The sequence below is a fragment of the Grammomys surdaster genome, unplaced genomic scaffold (genome assembly GCF_004785775.1).
Source record: "Grammomys surdaster isolate TR1022 unplaced genomic scaffold, NIH_TR_1.0 127, whole genome shotgun sequence".
In the NCBI taxonomy this organism is placed as follows: Eukaryota; Metazoa; Chordata; class Mammalia; order Rodentia; family Muridae; genus Grammomys; species Grammomys surdaster.
In genome coordinates this window covers 2,740,757-2,765,944 of record NW_021604585.1, presented here as the reverse complement: position 1 = coordinate 2,765,944, position 25,188 = coordinate 2,740,757, and the positions used below count along the sequence as shown (strand labels likewise).

Sequence of the window (25,188 nt, the reverse complement as noted above, 5' to 3'; positions counted from 1 at the left end):
GATCTGGGTATCAACTGCCCTCATCCCCTGCTTACACCGGGGACTGAACTCCAGGCCGTGCCCATGCTGGGTATGTACTCTACCACCAGGCTACCTCCCAGCCCTCTGCGTTTTCTTCTGTAGCTTTATATATATGATATATGTAGCTGTATATATATGATCTTGTGAAGCTCAGCAAAACTTTCCATGCAAGTAGTGGTCACAATTTAATTTTGGTGAGGCACAAAGAAGAGTTATTTAAAATACATTTTAAAAACATACCATAATATATAGAACCCTTTTACCATAGAGCCCTGAAAACACTTTCAATCATTGTCTTGCTAATCCACTTGGAGCTATCGAAAACCCATTAGACACTATTGAAAACAGCACTTTTTAAAAGTCATGAAGATGAGACTTGCTAAGATATGTATAACACGAGTGTGTGTGTGTGTGTGTGTGTATCCATGTATGTGTGTGTGTGCATGCATGCATGTGCATGTATGTGTTTTACTGGTGATTAAACCTCATGTACACCAGGTAAGCATTTCACACTGAGCTATATATAGCCTCAACTCTTGTTTATCAACCTTTAAAAAATAATTACTTTAAATCTTATTAATTTCTTTGTATGTGTATACATGTGTGAATGCAGGCATATGTGTACACAGCATGGCTTGGCACAAGTGTGAAGCCTAAGAACAATCTCCTCAAGTTGGTCCTCTCCTTCCACCATGAGGCTTCTGAGGATCAAACTCAGATTAGCAGGTTTGGAGGCAAGAACCCTTACCCGCTGAGCAATCCCACCAGCTCTCTGATTTTACTTTTTGGTTTAAGACAGGATTTAACCAAGCTGCCCAGATTGGTACTGAACTTACTGTGTATCCCAGGGCAAGCACTGAACTTGTCATTCTCCTGCCTCAGCTTTCCAAGTAGCTAAGATGACAGTCCTACACCACCAGGCCCAGCTAATTACAAAATTTCTCAACAAACTTTGGTCTTCCAAACTTCAAGTTATTGGCTCAAATTACAGCAATAATCTGCTTCGTAACATGAAAGTAGATGATTACTATAACAGGAAAAGAAAAATACCAATTAATTCAAGAAAATACAGGAAAGGGGGAAAACATAAATGCATGATTTTTAAAACACAATTTATGGGGTCAGGCATGGTAGTTTCTTTAATCCCAGCACTCAGGAAGAAGCAGGTATTCTGTGAATCTGAGGCTAGCCTGGTCTACACAGAATTCCAGGCCAGCCTGGCCTATATGATGAGACCCTAATATGAGTTCAAAGATTAGATCATTTTATCTCAGTCAAGATATTATCTGATAGAAAAAATTGTTGCACAAAAGTAGGTTAAACAATACACATAAAACTCTTATAAAACAAGAATTAATAAAGGGAAACAGCCATGAAATTTTTACTAAGAGAGACATTCAATAACCAGAGTTCTGACTCCCAGGGCAAAGATCACTCTGTAATGATAAACACATTCCACATGTGTAGTGTTCATTAAAGCATATGAAAGGAAAACACAACTTTAGAAAGACATTTACCCCAGGCTGGGCACAGCACTTGCATAGTATGCACAAGGTTCAACTCCCAATGATAAAAAAGAAAAAAACCCACAAAATAAAGTTTGTTTCAACTATTTGACAATACCTAAATCCACTTAGTATAGAAATAAAATAAGCCATACTTACTATGACAGTTAACACTCTACTAATTGTTTTAAAGTAAAGAATTTGAGCCAGAGAGATGGTTCAGCAATTAAGAGCACTTGATGGCAAGCTCAGTGACCTAAACTCAAGAATTACAGGCAGCACTCTGACCTTCACACACCAGCAGGGGCACGTGTGTGCTCACACACATATGCACACACACTAAATTCAGTCACTCATTTGATTAACAATTTATAAACCTAAAAAAGGAGACACTCTAAAAGCAGGAGGCGCTGGTTCTTCCTCAATTATTAAGGTGAGTGGTTTTTACTAAGAAATCTGTGTGTGTGTGTGTGTGTGTGTGTGTGTGTGTGTGTGTGTGTGTGTCTATGAACCTGTGTGACTGAGTGTATCTGTGTGCATGGCTGTATGTCTGTCTCTGTGTCTCTATGTGTCTGTCTGTGTATGTTTCTGTGTATGCTTATCTCTGGACATGTACTTTATGTGTGTGTCTGTGTGTATATCTGTGTGTGCATGTGTCTATGTGAGTGTTAGAGATCAAACCCAAGGCCCTACACATACTAGGCAAGTACTATTACACTGAGCTCTATCCCCAGCACCCAAAAGTTCCTACTTTAAGTTTATTCTGAAATGTTTGGCTTTGATGGATCCAAAACTTGTATTTGTTATTCTGATTTACAGATCAATCAACTGACTGGGAGCCCAGTGTACAATCTGAAAAGACTATTCCTAGAATCTGGTGTGTGGAAAACTTTTGTAACAGGGAATCTTTCCCACTCTTAAAATACACTTAGCTTCATTCTCTAAATTAAGTAAGTAGATCATGAGGCACAATCTTGCCCCGAAAAGTAACAACACGTTATAACCATTTCCAAAGAAGTTATAGTTTATCTAGCAATAAAAATGTATAATAGAGCAAAAAAGTGGAGGGAAAGTCTTCTCTTACAACCACCATGTGGAAACGTCTAGTTATTTTCCAACTGCAACTTCTTGGTATGAGAATGCCTAGCCTGCCAGGATGAAAACCAATAATGCACCCGATCCTGGTAAGACCACAGGAGGCTGAGTCACCAGTGTGGAATCCATTATCCTCTGAGAAAGAACCTAGTCTGGTACAGGAGAGCACAATGTACTTTCTCCAGCCACAAGAGTCATTTTTCCTTCCCCTGCTGTCCAGCTGCCCAAAAGTTAGATCCCACGGTCACTGAAATATGACACTTTCACAGAAATAAGAGCAGGATCAGGTGCTTACTAACAACTCCACTCTGTATAATTATGTCTAACGTTCCTTCGGTTTTACTACTCAGAAAATTACACAATTATAAGTCAAAATTTTCACCTGTGTATTTGCTTCACATTGGAAACATGCTACTAAATACAAAGACTAAAAATATTAGAGATCTTAGTAAGTTAAAAGTAACAGAACTTCAAGAAATCCTGTGTTGCAAAGGTGTCTCAGAGAAAACAGCACATTCATGAGTCCCTGCAGGGAGTTAAATGAGATACTTTTTCACAGAGTGATTCACAAAGAGCTTCCCAAAGTCTGGTTCCCTACGATTCTGCTGACAGGAAGAGCACCCGTCTTTTATAGAGGACATACAGTAGCTAACTCTGAATCTCAGGATTCAGAACTGAAGAAAAGCAAAGGCAGAGACGCACTTGGTGCCATGTGTGCAGACTTCAAGTTAATGCGGCCGTATGACTTCATCAATACCTACGTCTATTACACTTGTTACCATACACACATTATTGAATCAGATAAAAGCTGTATACAGTTTTAATTTTTCACATTTCAGTTTCTCTCACTATATCTGCCCAAATTCATTTCAATTTTTGTTTTCCTTGTTTTTGTTTTAAAACGAGAGTCTGGCTACAAAGCTCAGGCTGGCCTCAAACGTCTAATTTTCTCAAGTGTTAGAATTGCAAACATGCACCACTGTGCAGGGCTGTCCAATTTTTATTACTTAAATATCTAACTAGAAGACTTATTTCCTTCAAAGTAACATTATAATCTCCAAAAAAAATTAAATAAGTACAGGATGATCGTTTGAGTAATAAAAATATTTCTTTTTTTAGGATGAATATAAAATTTAAACTCAGGAAAGATGACTTTATCATCCAGTCACTAATTAGAAAAGTGTTATGTATAAAGCGATGTTACTTAAAATTCTAATTTATTTAACTTGGGCCTGATTATACAGCCAAGGTTAAGGATACCTGCAATAAATCATTTCATGCGGTAGAGAATGGAATAGAAAAGTCTCCCTTGAGGCAACTGATACTATACTTTCTCATCAAAGGATTAATAATTTTCAAATTCCTGAAATGCAGAGTCATGGAGCCCAGTCCTAGTGGATACAGCTATACAATGACTCCCAAAACCTAAGGCCCAGAGAACATCGCAGAAGATGGGGCAGAATGATTGTAAAACCAACTGCGCCTAGAGGCGTTGCAGGTGCAGCTGCTGTGTCACATGTGCACCAGTAGGAGGCAGAGAGGAGAGAGGCTGTGCCTGTGCTCAGTGTTCTGACCTGTGACACTGAATGATTAGTAGCCTAACAGTCCCTGAAAAAAGCAAGCCGGAGAAGACTATCAGTCAGGTATCAGGAGGCTGGACAGAAAGCAAACTTGAGACAACCACCAGTCCAGGGACAGGCAGGGACAAGCTCCCAGGGCAGAAGAATCTAGACTAGAAGAACCCCACTTGGAACTAAGAGCCTGGGCAGGAGGGAGCCTGAGACAGATGACCCTGGCATAGGGCCACTAATGCAGGACTGGGTAAGGAATGAGCCTAAGACAACCACCATATTGGCACTATGGAGCCCAGACAGGGAGCTAGCCCAAGACAATCACCAGTCTAGCACAAAAGCAGGTTGGGCGGAGGGGACACAAATCATGCCTGAGATGACCCCTAACCAGTGCCATATGCCCAAGTTGGGCATAGCACTCCTGAGACCCTACTCCTGAGAAAACCCTAGACAGAGACTCTGTGTGCCAGTAACAGGAACAAGTAAGTGGTAGAGAAATGGAAGAGAGAGAAACAGAAGTATATGTGCACAATGAAGAGAGACAGAACTGGAGGGTAATAAGGAACAGTCTGATGTGACTAGACAGTGATGCACCTTGGGACCAAAGTGGGTCCTGGTCTGTGCTTGGGGGGATGGGAGAGTCTGGGTCTGAGGCCCTTCAATAGCAGGGGTATTTTACTAGACAGGCAGTGGTGCACACCTTTAATCCCAGCACTTGGGAGGCAGAGGCAGGCCAGCCTGGTCTACTGAGTGAGTTCCAGGACAGCCAGGACTATACAGAGAAACCCTGTCTCGAAAAAACAAAAACACACAAACAAATAAACAAAAAAGGTCAGAGACATGTTCCTATCTGAGGGCTGTGCAGAACTGGCCCTGCCTGTCACCTGGGTGGGAGAGCTGGTTCTGATGGAGTGAAAGCAGGAAAGGTGACCCTGCCCCTAGCCAGCTGGAGTACTCGGGAGAGTGGGCCCTGAGAATATGAGTGTGGAAGAGTTGGCCCTGCCACTCAACTCCTGAATGGTGGTGTGGATGAGAGAGATAACCTCCTCCTCACTTGCCCCTTACCACTTGCAACAGGTAGGAGACCCAGCCCTGGGGTCATGAGAACAGGAGAGCTGGCCCTGCCCCTCACAAGCTGTAGTACTCAGGAGATCAGGCCCTGAACCTTGCCTGGGCAGCACAATAGAGCTGGCCCTGGGCATGAGGTGAGCCAGCCCCTGAGGGAATAAGCATAGGAGAGCTAGCTCTGCTTCTTGGCTGCTTGGAGGTGGCACAGATGAAGGAGGGATATCCTCCTCCACTCCCTCATCCCTCAGCATCTACGGTAGGAGAGAGAACTGGCCTTGGGGGTCCTGAGAGTGGAAGAACTAGCAATATCCCTCACCAGCTGCAATGCTCCAGAGAGTAGGTCCTGCACCTCAACTGGGCAAAGGGTAGAGCTAGCCAGGGTTGTGGGGTTGATAGTGAACCCACCACAGTGGTGCGGGTGAAGGAGAGCTGGCAGACTGACCACCAGCTCAGATACCTCTGAGGCCCAGATCTGGGACTTTGAATTGGCTCATCCCAATATCCACCACATCAATAAACTGTTGGAGTGCATGAAGAAGCCAGTCCTACAGATCCAAAACTACAGGGTCTCCATGACAGTGAGGTTCCAGTATTGACAGACTAGCAGAAGCCAGAGGATTTGTAACAGAGTCACTGCAATAAACATTTGCAAGCAAAGAAGTGTAGACAAAAGGGTATACTGTGGGACACACTGTGACACAACTAAAGCTTTCATGAGATTTTTTCCCCGAGGGGAGGTTGCAAGGGTGGAGGGTGGGTAAGAGGAGAGGAGATGTGTGAGATCAGGGTGTATGATGCGAAGGTTACAAGGAACTAATAAAAAGGGTTTGTTTAAAAAAAAAAAAAAAAGACCATAAGAACAAGAAGAGTCAGGGGGTTCGCTGTGAAATTGTGTCTCCTGGGTATGTAAAAAGTCTCACTAATATGACTTCTCAAACATGAGTTGAACAAGAATGACACCATAAAAATGCCAAAGTCGACAGGATAAGTCCAAGAAGACTCAAGCCTATACAAAGAGCCACAGGCAACTAAGGAACGCTGAGAGTGTGAGAAACAGTCTTCCCCAGAAAGAGCACAACACTTGGTTATTCAACATCATATTATCGGCCCTCAAAAGATTATGTTAGGGATATATATGTATAGACGTAAACATATGTACATACAACAACAATTAATGAAAAATGTGGTCATGAATTTGAAAGCGAGCAAGGAGGAGTATATGGGAGAATTTGGAGGGAGGAAAGAGAAGGGACATTTTATGTAATTATAATCTCAAGAAATAAAAGCAGCAAATAAAAAAAACTTTCAAGATTCAGTTGAGCTATGCTCAGTGATGGGGTACATACTTAACATATATACATGTACAAATCAATAGAAACAGGAAGCAGTACAATGGATATCCTCATTTCTTTTCTTCTCTTCTTTCTTTTTTCGAGACAGGGTTTCTCTGTGTAGCCCTGGCTGTCCTGGAACTCACTCTGTAGACCAAGCTGGCCTCGAACTCAGAAATCCGCCTGCCTCTGCCTCCCAAGTGCTGGGATTAAAGGCGTGCACTGCCACCGCCCGGCCTCATTTCTTTTCTTGTTGCCATGATAAAATACCCACACAAATGCAACTCAAGGGGGAAGGGTTGATTTGTTTTGGCACACCGCTCAGGGTGCAGTTCTCATGGGGGAGGAGTCACGGCAGCAGGAGCTCTGGTCACAGTGAGGAAGCAGTGAGTCACAGTGCTCAGCTCACTTTCTCCTTCAGTCCAGGACCCAACCCATCAAATGGTGTCCCCACGATTAAGACGGGCCTGGAAACGTCTATCAATGTACTAGAGATAGTCCTCTACAGGCATGTCTAGTGTGTGCTCCCAGGTGACTCTAGATTCCTTCAGGTTTGCAATAAACAATAAGCATTAAAATATATAATTATAACATTAAAAACGCTCTTTAAGATTCCTCAAGCTAGTTAACAAGAGTTGGCTGTGGTGGTGATAGCCAGTACTCATTAATTTCATGTTGTAAAACATATGGGTCCAATGTGGATTTACCTTTTCAAGAAACAGCAGAAATTAACATCTTTATCTATCTCTGATTTTTACATGGTAGCAACTACAGTTTTAGTTTTTCATTTAAATCTTATGCAAAGTAACTCTAGGGTCAAACAAAATGAATTGCACTGGTTTCAATCTCTAGAAAAGGCTCTGGGAGCTAGGGGGATAGAGACGGTAAAACGTAGTAGGCAGGAGCAAACCAGGAGACCTTCACAAGACAAACTAAGGAGTTTGAAGCTTATGGTCAGAGTTAAAACAGCATTTCCCAAACATTTCTTTAGTGCAGGAGCTTTCCTCCACACCAAACGTTCCCTAGACACCTAACATGTACCACAGACAATGGAGTGTTCTCTGGCTGGAGTGGATGATAAAGACCTGCTACTCCAAACAGTTTCTCAGAAAATCTAGACTTTCAGGAAGAGTTGAAAAATCACTGCAATCCAGAATGATATGTACATCTTCCTAAACTACCAGTTTTATTCAGAGGCTGGAGTAGGAGGAAAAGAATATGGAAGGTAAATAATTTTTGTTTTAATATAAACACAGAATATATTACAAAATTTCAATGAAAAATTTAAAATAATACTTCTAATCACATCTCTATACAAATTGGGTATAAAAACTGGCCACCTCTTGTAATGATGACTTAAAAGTGTGTGTGTGTGTGTGTGTGTGTGTGTGAGAGAGAGAGAGAGAGAGAGACAGAGACAGAGACAGAAACAGAGACAGACAGAGAGAGAGAGAGACAGACAGCATGCACATGTATAGAGATCAAAAAACAGCTTGGGGGAGTTCTCTCTTTGCAGCGGGCTTGAACTCAGGCCCTTGGCAGACTCCCTTATCTGCTGAGCCATCTTGCCACCCCCTACTTAAAATGCTTGGAGAGAGCTGATGGAAGATATAAAAAACCACTGATAAAGATTAAGCAGGAAATATCATGGTTATTCACATGGGTTTTCTAAGTAGGAAGGCAACTTTTCGTTTTCTCAGTTTGGGGCTAGGGGACAGTGGGGCCATCAAGCCAAGTGTACAGGTTATAATTGAAACAGAGTAGCCTCATACAGGAGACATCTAAACAGTCCAAAGAGAGAGGAGAAGAATACAGATTGTGGCACAGAGGGAATATGATAAAATCTGTAGCTTGAAGGGTAGTTTTAGGAGAAAGTATACACAATGTTTGGTAATGACTTAAACGCCTTGCTCTCCTATTACTTAAATGACAATCCACAGACGACTCCAGCAGCACTTACCACAACCATGGCATCTCTGCCTTCCCTATCAATAATACCTCAGGGAAAGACTATCTTTTTGCTCACCTCTGCAGCATCAAGTTCTAGCACACAGAAAGTGCTAAATGAAAGGACATTTAAAGTTAGGCACCAGGATCAAGGGACAAGAAATAGAAGAAAATCAAGAACCCAGGAAACTTTGTAGGCTTAGATTTTCCAAAACCTACATTAGTAAGGGTTCTTAAACACTTTAACCTCCCTAGAGCCTGATACCCACCAGAGGTAGTGGAAATGAAAGGTTAACAGGGCAAAGGAGGATGTGGATCTGTTTAGAAATAGTTCTTTGGAGTGATTAAATCTGTACTGTCAGGATAACAGCAGTTCAGTCCACAGGAATCACCATCGGTAGCTCAATCCACTTGCAAACACCATTCACGAATCAGCAAGGGCAGTCTGAGAAGAAACTGAGAGAATCTGCCAATGGGCCCAGAGTCTGCAGAAGCAGCAAGAAGCTGCTGGAATATCACAAGTTCTTTGGTGAGTTTCTCTCTAAGAAGTCACGACAAACAATATCAGCAAAGACAAAGCAAACCAATGCCACAGCAGCGTCCACAGCCTTGGATTTTATTTATACCCTTTCCAAACATCACGTGTTCTCTCAAGTGTCTGCTCTAGCAAAATCACATGCTCTTTTCCCAGGTAGCTTCTAGAAAAACACTACTGTCTGTTCTCAACAAAACATCCTCTCAAAAAACAGTTTCTAGAAAAACATCACATAATATAACTAGGCTCCAGAGAAACCAGAAACTTTCACTTTAAAACATATTAACAGCTTTTCCACTCTCTATATCCTGGTCCTCTCTCTGTTACTTAAATCTTCATATTATAGGATGAAGAGTGAAAAAAGAAGCTCTAAGACTCAGCACCAGCATTTCTAGAACTGTTATCTCAAGTGTAGACATTTTCAAAGTGTTGCTGGCCCTCGTTATCCACAGCTTCTTTATTCACACACTCAACCAACTGTGGATATAAATTAGGGGTGGGGGGGGTTGGAAATCACACCTGTCCTGAACATGTATAAACTACTTTTTCTCGTCATTATCCCCTAGATAATATAACAATTTACATATTGCTTACACTGTATTAGGTAGCATAATTCACCCAAAGAAAAAGATACATAAATCATAAACAACTATTATGCTACTTGATTCAGATTTGGCATGTCAGGGGTCCTAAAACCAACTCCCTATAGATACCAAGAGACAATCAGATTAACTAAAACCAAACTGTATTTTGTCTCCTACATTTTCACGATAAAATCTAGGTATAAGCTGAGTGATATTCTAGAAATTAAAATCTTGTCATAAAACACACAATTTACAGTTGCTGTTGAGTTTGAAAACTTACAAACACTATATTAAGAATATTTTTAAAATGTAATGTAAGCTAGACATGGTGAGTACATCTGTAATCCCAGCACTTAGGTCGCTGGGATGGGAGGACTGGTGTGAGTTTAAGCCCAACCTGAGCAATAAAACAAAAGCCTATCTTTAAAATAAAATCTCAGAATGCAGCATAAGTTTACCAGATAACATATTTCAAGGTTATATCTCAACTGACCATCAACAAATATCTAATGTTCTGCTTGTATATGTGTGTGCATGCTTATATGATAAAAGAAAAACGCACTAACATATTACAAAATCTGGAATTATATTTAGTTTAAAAACTCATATTGAATCTAGAGGTGGTGGTTCATTGCTTTTGTTGTTCTTGTTGTTGTTTTGTTTTGGTTTTTTTTTTTTTTTTTTGCACAGGGCTCACTGTTTAATCTCTGAAGCTCCATACTCAAGCTAAACTTAGAGGAGAAAGTCTAGAAACACAAGCATATACCACAAGGACACAAAAAAAATTAAATGAGGAGGGAGAGAAGAAAGAAAGAAAACATTAGGTTTATTTTAAAAAGAGGTCAAGTCTAAACTGAAGAGAGAACTACTTAAACTGAAGGTACACAACACAAATACAAAACACAACCCAGTTTGTTCAGAATTTGCTGTCAAAACAGACATAGAGATTTTATATGTGCTTTTTTCCCAGGCATGATCTTTCTGTATAGCTCTGGCCAGCCCGTTAATATTTTTTATTTTTTTCACATTTTTTAAAACTGTATTTTTATTTTTAAATTATGTGCATGTATCTGTGTAGGGTCTATGCACCTGAGTGTGGAGGCCTAAGACGGTCAGAGGACTTCAGACTCCCTGGAACTAGAGGTTAACTCCAGGAGGTAGTTAACAGGCAGGCGTTGTGAGGCACCCTCACTGGTGCTAGGATCCGAACTTGGGTCCTCTGTTAGAGCAGCAGGCACTCTTAACCACCAAGCTACTGATAGAGCCTCTACACTCATTTAGTATAAACACCCATGCATGAGCACATGTGTGTATATATGTGTTCATGTTCATTTGGTGTAAACATGCATGCATGAGTGCATGTGTGTGTATGTGTGTATGTGTGTACTCTGTGTGTAGATTTATGGATGTGTGTACTCTGTGTTATATGTGTGTGTAAACCTGTACACACACACACACACACACATATGCCTCAGCACCTATGAATATAATAGGTCAACTTGAGACTCACTTCTTCCAGCAAGTGGGTTCCAGAAATCACAGTCATCAGGTGAGGCAGCAGCATCTAGACCCATGACCTACTTCCTACTCTTCAAAATCTTCCTGCCTCAGACTGTCAAGTGTTGGATTATAGGCATGCACTGATGTCACCTGCAGGGCTTTGGGGCTGATCTGACTTGGGCAGTAGAAAATGAAAGGACAGACACATCTAGAGAAAAGCTGGGGTAGGGTGGGTGGTGAGCTCTGACAGAAAGGGACCATCAGCCTGGAAACTGAGCCCAGAGGGTTAGCTGCTCTCAGCATGGGGTCTCTGTGAGGAGCAGGTTCAGCCCCACTGCAGCCTGAAGAAGGAACTAGAGGTTGATCCTTGACAAAACTATGTACGCTCTTATCATGAATACTGATTCATAATGCTCATTCATAAAGGAATACACTCACTCAGCACACCTCCCCTTTTTTATTTCTTAGATGTTCCCAATTGGCCTGACATCTAGTCCAGCCACAGTTCTGTGAAGTCTTTGCTGCCTAAGAAGAGAACGGAATAAAACAAGACAGCCTCTGGCCTGAGTTATTCTGTCCTTTTTCTCAAGAACTAGAAAACCTCAAAACCAGTAAGGTCTCCCCCTGCAACGTGCCTCTCTCAGGGTGATAGCAACTCCATGGGCGAGAACACATTGTGCCTGGTCCTAAGGCAACACCGCAAACCCAGTCTTGATTAACACGTAGTCAATCCTCCAGGTTGATGTACATTGTGTCATGCGTAGCCAATCAGAAGGCAAAGCACTGTCAGTGAAGATTCTCTGAGTAAGTCCTAGACTATACAGAGCCATGAGCCCTACTGGTAAACAATTTTTAAGATGCTCTGAAATCTAAGAATATAATTTAAAGAAACCTCTGGGTATAACTTCTGAACATCCAATCTCTTTAGCAATTCCCTTTTTGAGTTATATGCTGTGAAAGTTCATAATTTCATATACATCATAGTATATTCCAAAAGCATGAGAAATTACCAAGCAGAATATTCTAAACTGAAGAAATTCTATTTTAAGCTTTTTGGATATAACTTTTCCTGTATCATCACCTTCCCCCACCCCTTCCCTCCCCAGCTATCCTAGAACTCCATCTGTAGACCAGGCTGACATGACATTGAACATGGACTTACATGACAATGGACTGCCTCTGCCTTTGCCTCTGCCTCCTGAGTGCTGGGATTAAAGGCATGCACCACCACTGTTCAGCTCAAGAATAGACTTTTAAAACAGAGTTTCAGGGCTGGAAAGATGTCTGAGCCATTAAAGGTACTTGCTGTTCTTTCATAGGACCCAGATTCAGTTCCTAAAACCCACATGTTGGCTTGCAACCATCCATAGGCATGCACATGCTACACACATATGCAGGCAAAACATTTATGCACACAAAATAAATAAATCTAAGGAAAATTTAAAAACAGTTGTTTCCACGTCGGGGACTTAGCCTGTGGGAAACAGCCCTACCATGAGGCAGGCACTCAGTGGAAAGAAAGCTCGTGCAGATCTTCCCAGGCTTGCCAATATCACACAAGCAACTAACATCATACTAAAGAGTCAAAGAGTCATCTCCTGCCACCCCAAAGACGAAGAACAAGGCAATGTCCATTCTGACCACCCATATCCAGCACTAAGCTAGAGGTTGTAGCTCACATTAATATAAACAATGGCCTGCATGCTGGCACATGCCTGCAATCCCAATCATGGAAAATGGAGGCAAGAGAATCAAAAATTCAATATTATCCTCAACTGCACAGAAAATCTGAGGCCAGCCTAGGATACGAAACCCTATCTCAACCCCCCGCTCAAAGAAAAAAAAAATCCTAACTAAATACACTTTGAAATGGATAAACAAAAACCTGTCATATTTATAAATGGTATGATTACTTTATACTGAAAATCCTAAGGAAATCTACAAGTCAACTGCCAGAATGAATGTTAGCAAGACTGTAGTATATAAAATTAGTATAGAAAAGCTGAATTCTTATATTAGTAGCAAATTTCTAGAAAGCAAAAAAAACAAACATACAAAAAAAAAAAAACAGTAAAACCAAAAAATACCTAGGAAAAAAATGTAATAAAAAGATAGGTAACACCGCTACAGTGGAAACTGCCGGCCATTGCTGTCTGAAAGTAAAGGCCTAAATAATTGAGAAGGTATTACCACATTCACAGATTAGTACATCAGTCATTTTTATTTTTTTTTTATTTTTTATTTTTTTTTGGTTTTTCGAGACAGGGTTTCTCTGAGTAGTCCTGGCTGTCCTGGAACTCACTCTGTAGACCAGGCTAGTCTCGAACTCTGGAACTCAGAAATCCGCCTGCCTCTGCCTCCCAAGTGCTGGGATTAAAGGCGTGCGCCACCACCGCCCGGCCATCAGTCATTTTTAAATGGCAGTTTTCCCCAAATTTAATGCAATCACAATCAATACTCTAGCAAGCTTTTTTTTTTTAAGTTACCAAGTGGTTCAAAATTTATATGCAAATTTTAAGGGCATAGAATAATCAAAGAAACTTGTATAATAAAAGGGATAAGGTCATAGAAAAATCAAAGAAACATTTATAATAAAAAGAATAAAGGAATCAGTGCCTGATTGCAACGTTTATTACATTTTGGTACTCGGTGCACTTTGTGAATACTGCAAAGTTGCATATAAATCAGTAAGAACTGGACTCAGAAACACACCCACATTTGACTAATTGCTTTTCCATTTAATTTGTTTTTTTCTGAAAAAAGATTTTCCTTAAATATATAGCCCAGGCTGGCCTGAGACTCATTGTGTAGCCCAGGCTATGTGACCTGGACTTGTGATCCTCCTGCCTGTCTCCCTAGAGCTGGGCTTCCAGGCTTGTAGCACCACACAGCACTGTTAACTGCTGTTTAAAATATTTAAACAAACTAATGGAAAAATAAGAATCATTTCAATAGATGGTGCTAAGTCAACCAGATATTCTTGCAGAAGATAAAATCTTTTAGCCTTACAAGATATGTGAAACTTAAGTCATAATACATTACAAAAAATCCAAAACTATAAAATTTTTAAAAATTAAACAGGCATGCTATATAACCTAGTCAGTCTCCTAGGTACTCACCCAAGAGAAAAAAAAAAACACAAAACCTTCTAAAAAAAAAAATAAGTTCAGAGAAACCCTTGACATAAACAATCAGAAGTGTGCCAAACATCCATCAACTGGCAAATGGATACACGAAGTAGGTACCTAATGTGGTATGTGATGAAACGCCAGTCAGCAGTGCAGAGGAGCCAGCTGCTGCTACACAAAGCAACATACACAATGGGTTCAGACTGTGGTTTGTTCTTAGTGTAATTTACATGAAGTCATAATCTATTATGGAAGAAAACAGACCAGTTACCTAGGGATGGGGTAGAGGGAAGAATGCAGACAAGAAGGATATAGGATTTTTTTCCCTTCCTTCCTTCCTTCCTTCCTTCCTTCCTTCCTTCCTTCCTTTCTTTCTTTCTTTCTTTCTTTCTTTTTTTAAGACATGTTCTCACTACATAGCTCTGGCTGGCCCAGAGCTATGCAGACCAGTCTGGTCTTGAACTCACCACTTTCCTCTACCTACAAGTTGCTGGTATTAAAGGTATGCACCACATACCCAGCTAGACACATACCATAAAATAATACGATGGTTTCATAAGTGTATGTACATTTTAAATCTAATAAAACTATGTACTTCATTTTTTTTATTTTTTTATTTTTGGTTTGGTTTTCTGAGACAGGGTTTCTCTGTGTAGCCCTGGCTGTCCTGAAACTCACTCTGTAGACCAGGCTAGCCTCGAACTCTCAAACTCAGAAATCCGCCTGCCTCTGCCTCCCAAGTGCTGGGATTAAAGGCGTGCACCACCACCGCCCGGCTAAGCTATGTACTTCAAATATGTGCTTTTGATTATATCTTAATAAAATTGAGAAAAGGAAAAAACTAAAACTATAAATATACACCCATCTCTAGAAATATACCCTATTTATTGAAGGCAGGTGCTGTGATGCGTACCTGTAATTCACACATAGAAGGCTGAAATGAAAATGGTAACAAGTTCCAGACTCAGACTACACAGCAAGAACCTGCTGAAGAAAGAGAGGGAGGGAGGGAGGGAGGGAAGGAAGGAAGGAAAAGGAAGGGAGGGAGAGAGGAATGGAGGGAAGGAGGGAAGGAAGACAGAGGAAGAAGGGAAAAGAGGGAAAGGGAAGAGGGAAGAAAGGAGAAGGAAGGGAAGAGGAAGAGACTGGAAAGAAGAAACATGGGATTGATGGTATGGCTTAATGAGAGCGCCTTTGCCTTGCATTTGTTCCCCATCACCATAAGAAGGAAAAGAAAATCCAAGCAGTAGTGTACCAAGAGGCTGAGGCAGGAAAACAACTTCAAATTCAAGACATAGTGAATGCAGAGAGAGAGACAGAGAGACAGAGAGAGACAGACACAGAGACAGAGAGAGACAGACACAGAGACACAGAGAAAGAGGGGAGAAGCAAGCAAGGAATGAAAGAAGGGAGTGAAGGAGAGGGAGAAAGAGAAAGAGGGGGGAAAGGAAAAAAGAAAGAAGGAAATGTATCTTTTATATTCACATACACAAAGATATTTCAGGCACAGAAATTGGTACTTATAGTTACATGAGATAACCAACAGTCCTCAATGTATTTGAAATGTCTATTACTGAAACCATTAAACATTCTATAACACTTAAGACTGACAGCACCACTCTACATAATAATCATAATACATAATATAGTATGTGCCCAAAGAACACTAGCTACCATGTGTCAGGTTCAACATGCCAAATACCTTGTAAGAGAAACAAGCTTGAGTGGGGATACATTTACAGTGGTACAACAGGTGCTTAGCATACCCAGACCCAGACTTCATTGCCTAGAAGGAAAACAAAACCTCTGGAGCTTATCTATCCTTGGGACTCTTTCATGAAATAGTATAGTAATCAATCCTCTTGGGCCACATGTTTTCAATTATTTCCTCACATAATATACGTTTTAGTCTCCATTCTCTTTTCAAATAATCTAAATCTAAAACACATGAAACAAGCAAGAAATACAATGTATTTTCTAAGGAAAAGTTAGAAGCACTAAATTCACCCACTCATGGTTGCTATCATCCACAGGATTCCTATTATGAAGTGTATAATTTTACATTTAATAGCAGCACATCACGTACATTTCTTTTTTGCAATTAACTTCTAAAAGGAATTAAACATTAATGAGTGCCTGGAATATGAACAAGACATTCATAATCTGAATAATACAAAAAGAAACATATATTTCAGCATATATTTTAAATCTTTAAAATATATCTAAATTGCATTAAACAATTTTCTTTTTCTATTTGAGACAAAGTCTTGCCGTGAAATCCAGGATGGTCTACAACCTGTCACCCTCCAGTGCTGAGATTACAGCGTATGCCACCCTGCTGGCCTTGGGATGCTGGTCAGCTGACAGTGTTTGCACAAACCCCTCAGCACAAGGGAGACTGAACGTTGTGGTACATTTCTGCAATCTCAGCACTTGAGATAGCGGCAAAAAGAAGTTTAAGTTCAAGGTCACCGTTAGCTTCCTAGTGAGTTCAGGGCTAAACTGTCATATATGAGACCCTGTCTCAACAAATATAGTAAAATATTGTTTTTAAAAATATTGTTTCTTGGGCTGGGAAGATGGCTCAGGAGGTAAGAGCAGTTATTACACAAGGATCCCCCTTCGCTATTAACTGGGCAAAAAGTAACTACAGTTAGGGAACCTGAAATTACTAACACTATAATCATTTTTTAATGTTTTTTTTTAATTTTTTACTTTTTTGGTGTTTTGCCTACATGCATGTCTCTGTGAGGGTGTTGGGTCCCCTGGAACTCAAATTACAGACAGTTGTCAGCTGTCATGCGGATGCTGGGAATTGAACCCAGGTCCTCTGGAAGAGCAGGGAGTGCTCTTAACCAATGAGCCATCTCCCCAACTCACTAACCATTTTTAAAATATCAATTAAAAATGACATTTTTGGCAACATCTGAAACAACACTAAAACTTAAGCCTTGTTTGTTTAAAAACAATTTAGTTATAGCAACAAAGTAAACACTATACGATTTTATTTAGGAAGAATCTATATTTAATACTGGTAGATTTCAAGGCCTTTATACTTTAATGGAATGAGTTTTTTACAAATAGATCAGAGTTAATGTCAGATGCAGTTTGCTTCAGTTACCTAGAATTAGAATAGCAGGATCATTAAATATATATGAATCCATGATGCAGAGAAACTGCACCATATTGATGGAGCCCTCATTAATTTTCAATGATATAACCACTATCATATTTGTGTTCAAAAAAGGGGGATATATAATCATTTGCCTTCATCTCAAAATTCTTGTTTTTTACATGTTTCAATTTAGTTTAATAAAACACACAACTAACACTCCAAAGCATTTTTACTGAGGTTCATTAAACTTCATATTTTCTTTTATTTGTAGAGAAAATCATATACACATTTGTGCATATATAATACATGTACACAAATTATATCTCCTGATAGACAATATGAAAATGAAATATAAGAATGTACTGAAATTATTTCCTCCCATAAGTAATAAAATTCACTTACCCTTCCTGTCATCTAATTATAATTATAAAATAAGTACTGACACTGTTTATATATCATAGGCTAAAAATAAAGATGTAGCAAAATGCAGCAATAGGCCACAAAATGACTGAATATTTAAAGTTTTAGCAATCTTTCTTTTGTTTAAAGTAGCATCCTGAAAAATAAAATGTAAAGAAAACATTGTTCTAAGTAGATGAAACTTAATTTGACAATATACTATTTTCATTTAATACATAGAAAGCTACAAAATGCAATCTTTGTAGGATTTTATTGAGCAAACATGATTAAAATTTAATTGAATAATTCCTAACAAATGCATACACAAAAAGAATGGAATGGGCTTTTTTCCCCTGTAAGTCGGACAAGAAGGGTGGGTGTGGAATACAACCAAGATTGGTAAGAGCCTCCTAATCTAGCTAACATGTCTTCCAGCTTCCTATCAATTCTGTTAATAAAATAAACAGCACTATGTAACCTGTACTTCGTGCATGTTTCCTAAGCCCAAGAGCCAGATCACACTTTCCTAAGAGGCTCTTCCCTCTCCAATGCTAAGCTATACGTCATTGATGCATTTGAAGCCAACCAAACATTTTGTTCCCCTGGTGCTATCTCTCATCAGTCTAAGATGTATCCACTAACCAAAGGCCCTTGTTGCAGATTTCAAGCTTTTGTTTCCTCCTTCTGCTCCTCCTCTCCCTCCTCCTCTTCTTCTTTTTCCCTGTTCCTCCCCCTTCTCTTCTTCCTCCTCTCCTTCCCCTTATCCGCCCTTCTCTTCCTTCTCCTCCTCCTTGGGTCTCACTATGTAGTCCTGGCTAGTCCAGAATTCTTCAGATAGACCAGACTGGCCTCAAACTTACATAAATCAGATCAGATCAAGTGTACTGGTGGCACATGCTGTTAATCCCAGCACTTGAGAGGCAGAGGCAGGCTGATCTCTGAGTTCAAGGCCAGTGCAGCCAAGACTACACAGAGATATCCTGTATGCAGAAATAAAAATATTCATAGAAATTGTCAGTTTCTGTCTCTGCCTCCCAAGTGCTAGGGTTAAAGGCGTGTACCACACCTGGCAATTTTCTGTTCCTTTTTTTTTTTAAACAAATAGTACTTTTTAACAAGTAGATTATTTTTTAAAAAATAACATAAAACTACTTTCATACCTAAATTATAAATTTTATAACTAGATTCTCCTTTTCTTCCTTATAAAAATACAAACTAATTTCTTTTGAGTCACTCAAAAGAGCTAAAAACAAGTGGAGGAGGGCAGATACCATTTCTGTCAAATTCTTTGTTATATGACTACCCCATTATTGTTTCAAGACTGAGCACAAGGTTCACCTAGATAAGTAGTATACAGTACTTATAAGGATAAGATATGGGGATGAGATAAAGTCTTACCCCAACCCAAATAAAATTATTAATAGGGCCTTGAAATTTGTACTTTATTTAAAGTACATGCAGAGCCGGGCAGTGGTGGCGCACGCCTTTAGTCCCAGCACTTGGGAGGCAGAGGCAGGCACATTTCTGAGTTCGAGGCCAGCCTGGTCTACAGAGTGAGTTCCAGGACAGCCAGGGCTACACAGAGAAACCCTGTCTCAAAAAAGTAAAAAAAATAAAAAATAAAAATAAATAAAAAAAATTAAATAGACATCCCAGCTGATTCTTTAGTACGAGGCAAGTCTGGGAATCAACAACTTAGAAATTTTATTGAGTGTAAAAGGAAAATTGCAAAAATATCAATTACTAAAGAGCAATAACTAATAAATTATTGTTGAGCCTTGCTTTCTTGTCCTTGAAAGGAGACTTAACACATTAAAAACATGAGTCAAACTGTTACTATATCCAGGCTTAATTCTCACTAAATTATTCTCATTCTATACACTATCTTAGGTTCTATTTGCTAAGTAAATTAGGAAGCAAACTGACAGACTCCTAAAACTTAACCGAACCCAGCATTTTCATCACATATGTTTACTTACTTGTAGAAGAAGAGCGTCTCTGAGATGAGAGGACAAGCTGAGGAGCTGGCTTTCCTCCTCCCGTTAAGTAGGTCCCAGGAATTAAACTCAGGCTGACTATATTGCTGGCCCAAAAAATTGGTTTTTCATTTAGAATATTGGTAATATCTTTTCATAGGGAAGACTAAATTGATTCTTAAATTTACTTGAACTATCCCTCACAGTGAATGACAAATTTTCACTAAATTTACACATTAAATGGCCAATCTATGATTGAGAGTCAAGAGAGCTATCAATATCTGTAAGATATACTTCATGCCCTCTTTTTAAAAAGTTATGAGAAAACTAATTCTGTTTCTGTTTATACTTATAAAGCACTAGGCAATTAATATGCTATCATTTCTGGCTCTTACAGAATAAAATTTGCATCTTAACGAATAATCCTTAAGGTTTAACATACAGGTTCCTGTTATATGTTTGAATGTTGGGGCATAAATTTGATAACAAAACTTTCTAGAAAAGAAGTACTAAAAGGTGTCAATAAAGACAAAAACCTTATGAAACTCTCTGATACCAAAGGTCCCTCCCAGACAGACTAGGCTACTTACCTAGTTCAAGGCCAACCTGAGTTAAAAATTCTGTCTCAAAAAAAAGGAAAAGAAAGTGGGGAGAGCGGTGCTGGAGTGACAGCTCAGTGGGTAAGAACACTTGCTGTGCAAACAGAAAACCTGAACCCAGATAGTTGTACCCACATAAAAAAGCTGGGCACGGCCTCAAGTGCCAGTAACCCCAGCACTATGAGAGACAGATGCTAGTGCCAGGTTTAACCAGAAACTGTCTCAAAGGAATAAAGCAGAAAGTGATACAGTACGACACAGCATCCCCATTTGGCCTCCATGCATATGCCAACACTCATAGGCACGAGCGCACACACTGAAACTAAGGCAGGGATATCAAAAGTTCAAGGTTTGCCTAGGCCACACCTAGGCTATGTATCAAAACACTGTCTCAAAAAGAAAAAAAGAAAACAGTGATAATAAGGTCTGGAGAGACAGCTCAGAGATTAAGAACACTTGCCACTGTTCTAGAGGACTCCAGTTCAATTCCTACCATTCACAAGACAACCCACAACCATCTATAACCACAGTCCTAGGGGATCCAGTGTCCTCTTCTAGCCTCTGATGGCATACATGCGAACATCCATACACATAAACAAGCAAGTCTTTAAAAGGCACATCAGTTTTGCTTTACTAAATAGGAAGAGAGTAAGTGTGGAGAAGTTCATGTGGTTGAAATTCACAATGACTCAAGTTTTCAAGCAACCCTCAAGGATGAGTGCCTTCTCCAAATTTTTCTGCCCAAACAGGGTGTTTTTTCCTAATTTGCACATTACTATATATTACTTAAAATAAATAAACATTGCTTACTAATTATTCTCACCAACAACTATACTAAGGAAATGTAAATATGATAAAACTCAACATACCTAATCATTTTGATTTAACACAGAGGACAAAGAAATACAGTAGCCAAAGCCAAAGAGACTATTCAGTAAGCAAAGAATTCAGACTCTTAGACAGGACAACTCCATCACTACAATAATCCAGAACAAAAGAAATGGGACAGCTACATCACAGACACAGACAGACAGACAGACAGACAGACAGACACACACATACGCACGGGGTGGGGGAGGGGCTTTGGGGGCTGGCAAAAAGAATGTTAAAAGCCAGAAATGAGAGGGGGTGCCATTAAACAGCCATCCAGTGCATACCACAACAATACGCATCTGCCCTTCAACATTCTATCACAGACAGACAGGGTGAGAGAGAACATTTTCCAATGGCGCAGCCACTGGCGGAGAATTTGGGATGAAGTTCAAAGGGCATGGAAGGAGAATACAGAGGGGACGAAGGTGAATATGATCTCAATATGTGGTATGTTTTTTTTTCAGAGCTAAAAAAAAGTGACACAAATGGATATTGTGTAAAACTTCTCTAAAAACCTAAACAGTCTGCTAGTCATGGTAGTACACACCTGAAATTCCAACACTTTTAGGCAGAAGAATCTAAAGTTCAGGGCCAGCCTAGACTTAACACTTGAGGCCCAGACTTAACAAGTACCTAATTATATACCAACAGTATTTATTCCCTCACTGCCACTGTTCATGCATTCCGGCTGACTACCTTTACTGGATTTTTAATCTTCAACATTCAGTCACAGTTATACTGTCTAAAGCAAAATAAAGGTTAATTAGGAAGAGACCAATTAAGGAAATTAATAATCCCATTATGACAATTATATATACAATTCATTGTGCAATTTATGCCTGAAGACCTTGTCTACCACATTGTAATTTACCTTTACCTTCTGTTAAGATTGGAACTATGGGAATATTTGTGCTCACAACTTTACAGTACTTTTAGCTTCAGACTACCTTTTACTTAAACTACTTCTGATAAACACTTTGACCAAAAGTCTGCATTTATACTTCAAAATACACAAAATCATTCTCCCTCCTTCCACCACTGAGCAAGCAAAATGCACTTACTTCCTAAAACTGGTTCCTGGGATCCATACTCTTAATGGGTTTTGTTTTGGTTTTTTTGTTTTTTGGGTTTTTTTTTTTTTTTGCCTTTTTTTGGTTTTTTGTTTTGGTTTGGTTTTTGTTTTGGTGGGGTTTTTTGTTTGTTTGTTTTTTGGTTTTTTTTTTTTTTTTTTTTTTTGCTTTTTTGAGAGAGTTTCTCTGTGTAGCCCTGGCTGTCCTGGAACTCACTCTGTAGACCAGGCTGGCCTCAAACTCAGAAATCACCTGCCTCTGCCTCCCAAATGCTGGGATTAAAGGCGTGTATCACTACTGCCCTGCGGGATCCATACTCTTAACACCCACAGTCCTGAGGTGATGAGGAAAATGATACCTGCATAAGCTTATCATGAGATGGTTCGTGGCACTACACTGCCTGGAACCAATGTGCACTCAATAAAAGCCAACCATTACCTATCTACAAAATAACTGCCTAGAGTCTGTATTTTCTTCCTTTACATGATTTAAGTCTAACATAATTCATCAGGACACGTATACACAAAAGGCTTTCCAACTAGTTCACTCAATCAATAGCAACAGTATACACCCAAAGCAAGTTTTCATTTCTCTTTTCAATAAAAAGCATTTCTTAAGAAATTAAAGACTCCAATCCCTCACGCTTTCAGACAGACATCTGTCTGGAGTCTAGCTAACAACACATGGACTGGAATCATTTTCACTGGCTGAAAAGGTAGATGAGGGTCAACCTGCCAAACTTCTGCTTGCCACAATCAAAACTCTAATTTCAAAGTAGGCCGGAGAAGCTCGCCGCAAGCTGCTACATTCCTTTTAAAGAAACGACGCTCTCTTTTTGCATTCCCCGCCCCCATTGTTTAAACTAGCCACACCCTTTATTCCCCCTAAAGCGGCCTCCTAGCATCTCCCAGGGCTGTCCTCCCACCCCAGGAATCCACCGCCGCCAGACTCACAAAGTGTGTCCGCACACGTTCACCATCAGCTTCAAAGAAGGGTTCCGGTATTTGGTGGTCTTACACCTGGGGCAGCCCTGGTCGTCCATGGCGATTCCTCAGCTTTGGGTTTTACCCCCCAACGCCGGCTTCAGTCACTGTCACCTACCAGAACCCCTAGACCAGACGTCAACAAGGCTCCTACCAACAGGCACTTGGCCGGAATGGTCCTTCGCAAAAGAGCACCGGCTGGAAGCCAGGCGCTGCAACACAAACGTTCCGGAAGCGAGTTCTCCGTTCCAGCCTCTACAGTTCCATCATAACCTTAGGTGAAGCAGCTCAGTAACTTCGAATGAGAGAACAGATGCTTTTAAGTTATACACCTCTTGCCTAATTACATTTTACAAGGAACCATATCATATTAGGAAGATAAATTCTTGTTTTGTTTGGAAACATCCACATGATTTCAAAGATTTATGCTGGTGTACAGTCAATAACACAAACTAGTATTCTCTTTTAGAAAATTGGACAGTCTGTACTGTATACGTCTTCATACTTGTGCAAATAAAAATAATTTGATTCACACATATAAAGATTAGAATAATGCTAAGTGTAGTGACTCACACCTATAATACTAGCACTTGGGAGGCTGAAGCAGGAAACAGCCATGAGTTGGAGCTAGACTACATACTGAATTCTGCACAGCTTGTGCTACCTGAGGGGACCCTGTCTCCAAGAAAAAAAAAAAAAAAAACAAAGTAATTGTTTAAGTTCATAAAAGTTATCTAAATGCTATTCTTTGTATCCACAGTACAAATTCTTACTAAATGTTAGAATACTTCTATAAATAATATCTAGCACCTGTTCCTCCACTAAAGCCTCAAGATTGCCAGGCAATCTGAATTGCACAACCTAACTCTCATATGCCTTACCCCCAGTAAAAGACCTCATTTAGTCTCCAAAATATTAAATAAAACGTTATTTTGTAAAGTAATTCGAGCAGGGCAGTGGTGGTGCACACCTTGACTCCCAGCATTCAGGAGGCAGAGACAGGTGGATCTCTTGAGTTCGAGTCAGTCTGGTCTACAGAACAAGTTCCAGGACAGCCAGGGTTACACATAGAGAAACCTTGTTTCCAAAAACAAATCAAAAAAATCAAAAAGAAAAATAGATAAAAGAAAGAATGGGAAAAAAAAAACCACAATCCCAAAAATCTGAGAACCTGACTCTGGGAACAGTAAGCCACATTAATTGTATTAACAAGAAGTCAGAAGTCTTTTTTGTTTCTTTGTTTTGTTTTTCAAGACATGGTGACAGCATTTCTCTGTGTAGTCCTGGCTGTCCTGGGCTTGCTTTGTAGACCAGGCTGGCCTCAAACTCATTGAGATCTGTCTGCTTCTGCCTCCCAAGTACTGGGATCAAGGGTATGTGCCACCACACCCAGCTAGATAGACATCATAAAAAGCTCTATTAGATAATTAACTATTCTTACTATAAGGGACACTTCTTCTCTGAGCTAAAGATTTATTGATACTTAACAAAGACTTTGAAGACTAAGTGAATTCGTAAAATGGCTATCAAATAACAGTGAAATGTGGACATTTTTAAATACCAAGCATTTCTTGTAATTACCTCCATCTAACTGAAATTCTGTCTGAAGTAAACTTGTAGACAGGTTGTTTTGGTTTTGCTTGCTTGCCTGTATGAGTCGTGGTTTGTTTTTTTAACATGTTTATTGTAAGTATTGCCTGTGCATGTTTGTGTGCAGCAGCATCCATGTGGTGGCCAGAGGACAACTTACAGGAGTTAGTTCTCTGCGTCTTCCATGTGAGTTCTGCAGATGAACTCAGATCATTAGGCTGGGTGACAGGTGCCTTTACTTGCTATAATCACATCACCAGTCCTGTTTTGTTTTAATATTAGTTTATTACTTGCTTGA

General features: G+C 39.8%; 1 protein-coding gene and 1 non-coding gene across 2 annotated transcripts in view; one reads left to right on the top strand and one right to left on the bottom strand.

The window, feature by feature from the left end:
• The window catches only part of Mnat1 (MNAT1 component of CDK activating kinase), a 94,958-nt gene extending 71,499 nt beyond the window's left edge, over window positions 1–23,459 (bottom strand). Inside the window, exon 1 of the mRNA XM_028789324.1 lies at window positions 23,271–23,459. Within this exon, the coding sequence (XP_028645157.1) occupies window positions 23,271–23,359 (89 nt within the window). The 5' untranslated portion in view covers window positions 23,360–23,459. The remainder of the gene's footprint in view (window positions 1–23,270) is intronic.
• LOC114608253 lies at window positions 4,098–4,227 on the top strand. Its single transcript, XR_003709326.1, has one exon. It is a non-coding gene; the product is annotated as a small nucleolar RNA SNORA17 (small nucleolar RNA).
• Window positions 23,460–25,188: the final 1,729 nt, after the last annotated feature.